This window comes from Drosophila kikkawai, chromosome 2L (genome assembly GCF_030179895.1).
Source record: "Drosophila kikkawai strain 14028-0561.14 chromosome 2L, DkikHiC1v2, whole genome shotgun sequence".
NCBI classification, from domain to species: domain Eukaryota; kingdom Metazoa; phylum Arthropoda; class Insecta; order Diptera; family Drosophilidae; genus Drosophila; species Drosophila kikkawai.
Window position 1 is genome coordinate 23,744,613 of NC_091728.1, and position 1,512 is coordinate 23,746,124.

General features: G+C 47.3%; 1 protein-coding gene across 1 annotated transcript; it reads right to left on the reverse strand.

Annotated features, from left to right (window-relative positions):
• Nucleotides 1-315: 315 nt before the first annotated feature.
• On the reverse strand, nucleotides 316-1,241 carry LOC108080989 (uncharacterized). The gene is made up of 3 exons (XM_017175916.3): nucleotides 1,185-1,241; nucleotides 1,039-1,131; nucleotides 316-981 (listed from the first exon to the last, which is right to left on the reverse strand). The coding sequence occupies exons 2-3, from the start codon at nucleotides 1,091-1,093 to the stop codon at nucleotides 374-376; spliced, it is 663 nt and encodes a 220-aa protein (XP_017031405.1). The 5' UTR covers nucleotides 1,094-1,131; nucleotides 1,185-1,241; the 3' UTR covers nucleotides 316-373.
• Between the last annotated feature and the right edge of the window lie 271 nt (nucleotides 1,242-1,512).

Here is a 1,512-nt window from a genome sequence, read left to right on the forward strand (position 1 = left end):
GGGGATTGGGGGATGGTCGGAAGTCCCGGCAGCTCCAGCTCCCCGCCGAGGAGTTGTACTAAAGTAAATGAAGCGTGGCGCTTTGTTTTCCTTTGATTTAGTTTTATGGGTCTGCATCGGATGTAATTGAATTATGCGAGTTGGCGCCGAAGGCAGACGGTTTTATTAGCATTCGATCCTAGAAGATGGGGTTCCTAGAAGATCCTCGTAAATCCCTAATGATCTCTTTTTCAATCACAAGACTCTAAACTGCGGAATTCAATCTCGGAATAAGCAAAGTACAAGCCACCTGTAGGAGTAACTAAGTAATAAAAGTAGATTTAAGATTATTTATTACATAGTTCAAAACAATAGGTTTCTATGGCTTCCTCTTCTAATCCATATTCCTGCTTCGTTTCGGTTGGTAGTCTCGGTTGAACTCCTCGAGAATTTTGCGACCCAAGGAAACCGAGTCCTCATCAGGGCTTTCCGCTTTTTTGCGGTCCCCAAACTCCATGGGCTGATGCCAGTGGAGCTTGCCATCCTGAAAGAACATCGGCTCCAGCCGGCACTCTTCCTCCTCCTCCACGGGGTAGATCTCTTGGCCCTTGTCCTTTTGGCACATTCGACGAGCCCGCATCTCGAAGATATTGGGCTCAAACCCGGGCCGGTAGGCGACCATGTATCGGCTATCATGCCCGCTGTTGTAAAACATCGTCAGGCAGCCCAACTCCTTGGCCAGCTCCTCTGCGATAGCCTCCTGCAGTGGCTCCATCGGTTCAAAGTCGATGAATCGGCACCGACTGTCGATGAGTCCACGCAGTCGACGTAGGAGCACTTCTCCATTGCGAAAAAGGCGGGACAACTCCCCCGGGTGCTGTTTGGACACCTCGGGAATGGTCTTGATATAAATGAAAAAGATCAGCTCGCGGAGACTGCGCTTAGAAGGCAGTTCATCGGGCATAAGGTCGGATGCAAGGCCTCTGGACTCTTCCTTGATATCTGGCGGAGAATATAGTGTGGTCAAGATGTGCGTACCTGGACTAGCCACTAGCTTACCATGAGTGATGTTCTCTGCATCGCCCAGTTGCTGTTCTAGATTCTCGTCCGACATTATTGAACACTTATCCACTTTGACCCAGTTGCGAAAGCCTAGAAAGTTGTTGAGAATTTGTAACAGCGCTTGTAGCGTCAGCAAAGCTCACCTGATTGACTTGGACAAATTTTGTTTATATTTGAGTTTTAAACACTGGTAATGGCGTTACCAGATCAGACGTAGATCATTGTGGCCAGATCGTTAAGGTATCGATAGAAAGCTTAACAGAGCTGCCAGATCATCGGCTACTGGCAAGAGACAAGCTTATTTCCGGTGACCATTCTTTTTCACTGAACCGGCGCACAATAGCCACCTCTCAAACAAATAGCGTAACAAAAATAGGAAAAGTCATTTTTGGGCGAAATCGTACGATTTTGTTTTTAGCTGCTTCGGTTTTCGACAAATTTTTGCTATCGGAATGTTTCGTTTTCTCATCG

Bases quoted from the DNA above. Each gene is read 5' to 3' on its own strand.
- LOC108080989 (XM_017175916.3), bottom strand. From the start codon at position 1,093: ATGTCGGACGAGAATCTAGAACAGCAACTGGGCGATGCAGAGAACATC. The intron at 982-1,038 runs GTAAGCTAGTGG...ATTCTCCGCCAG, and splicing joins TGCAGAGAACATCACTCATG to ATATCAAGGAAGAGTCCAGA.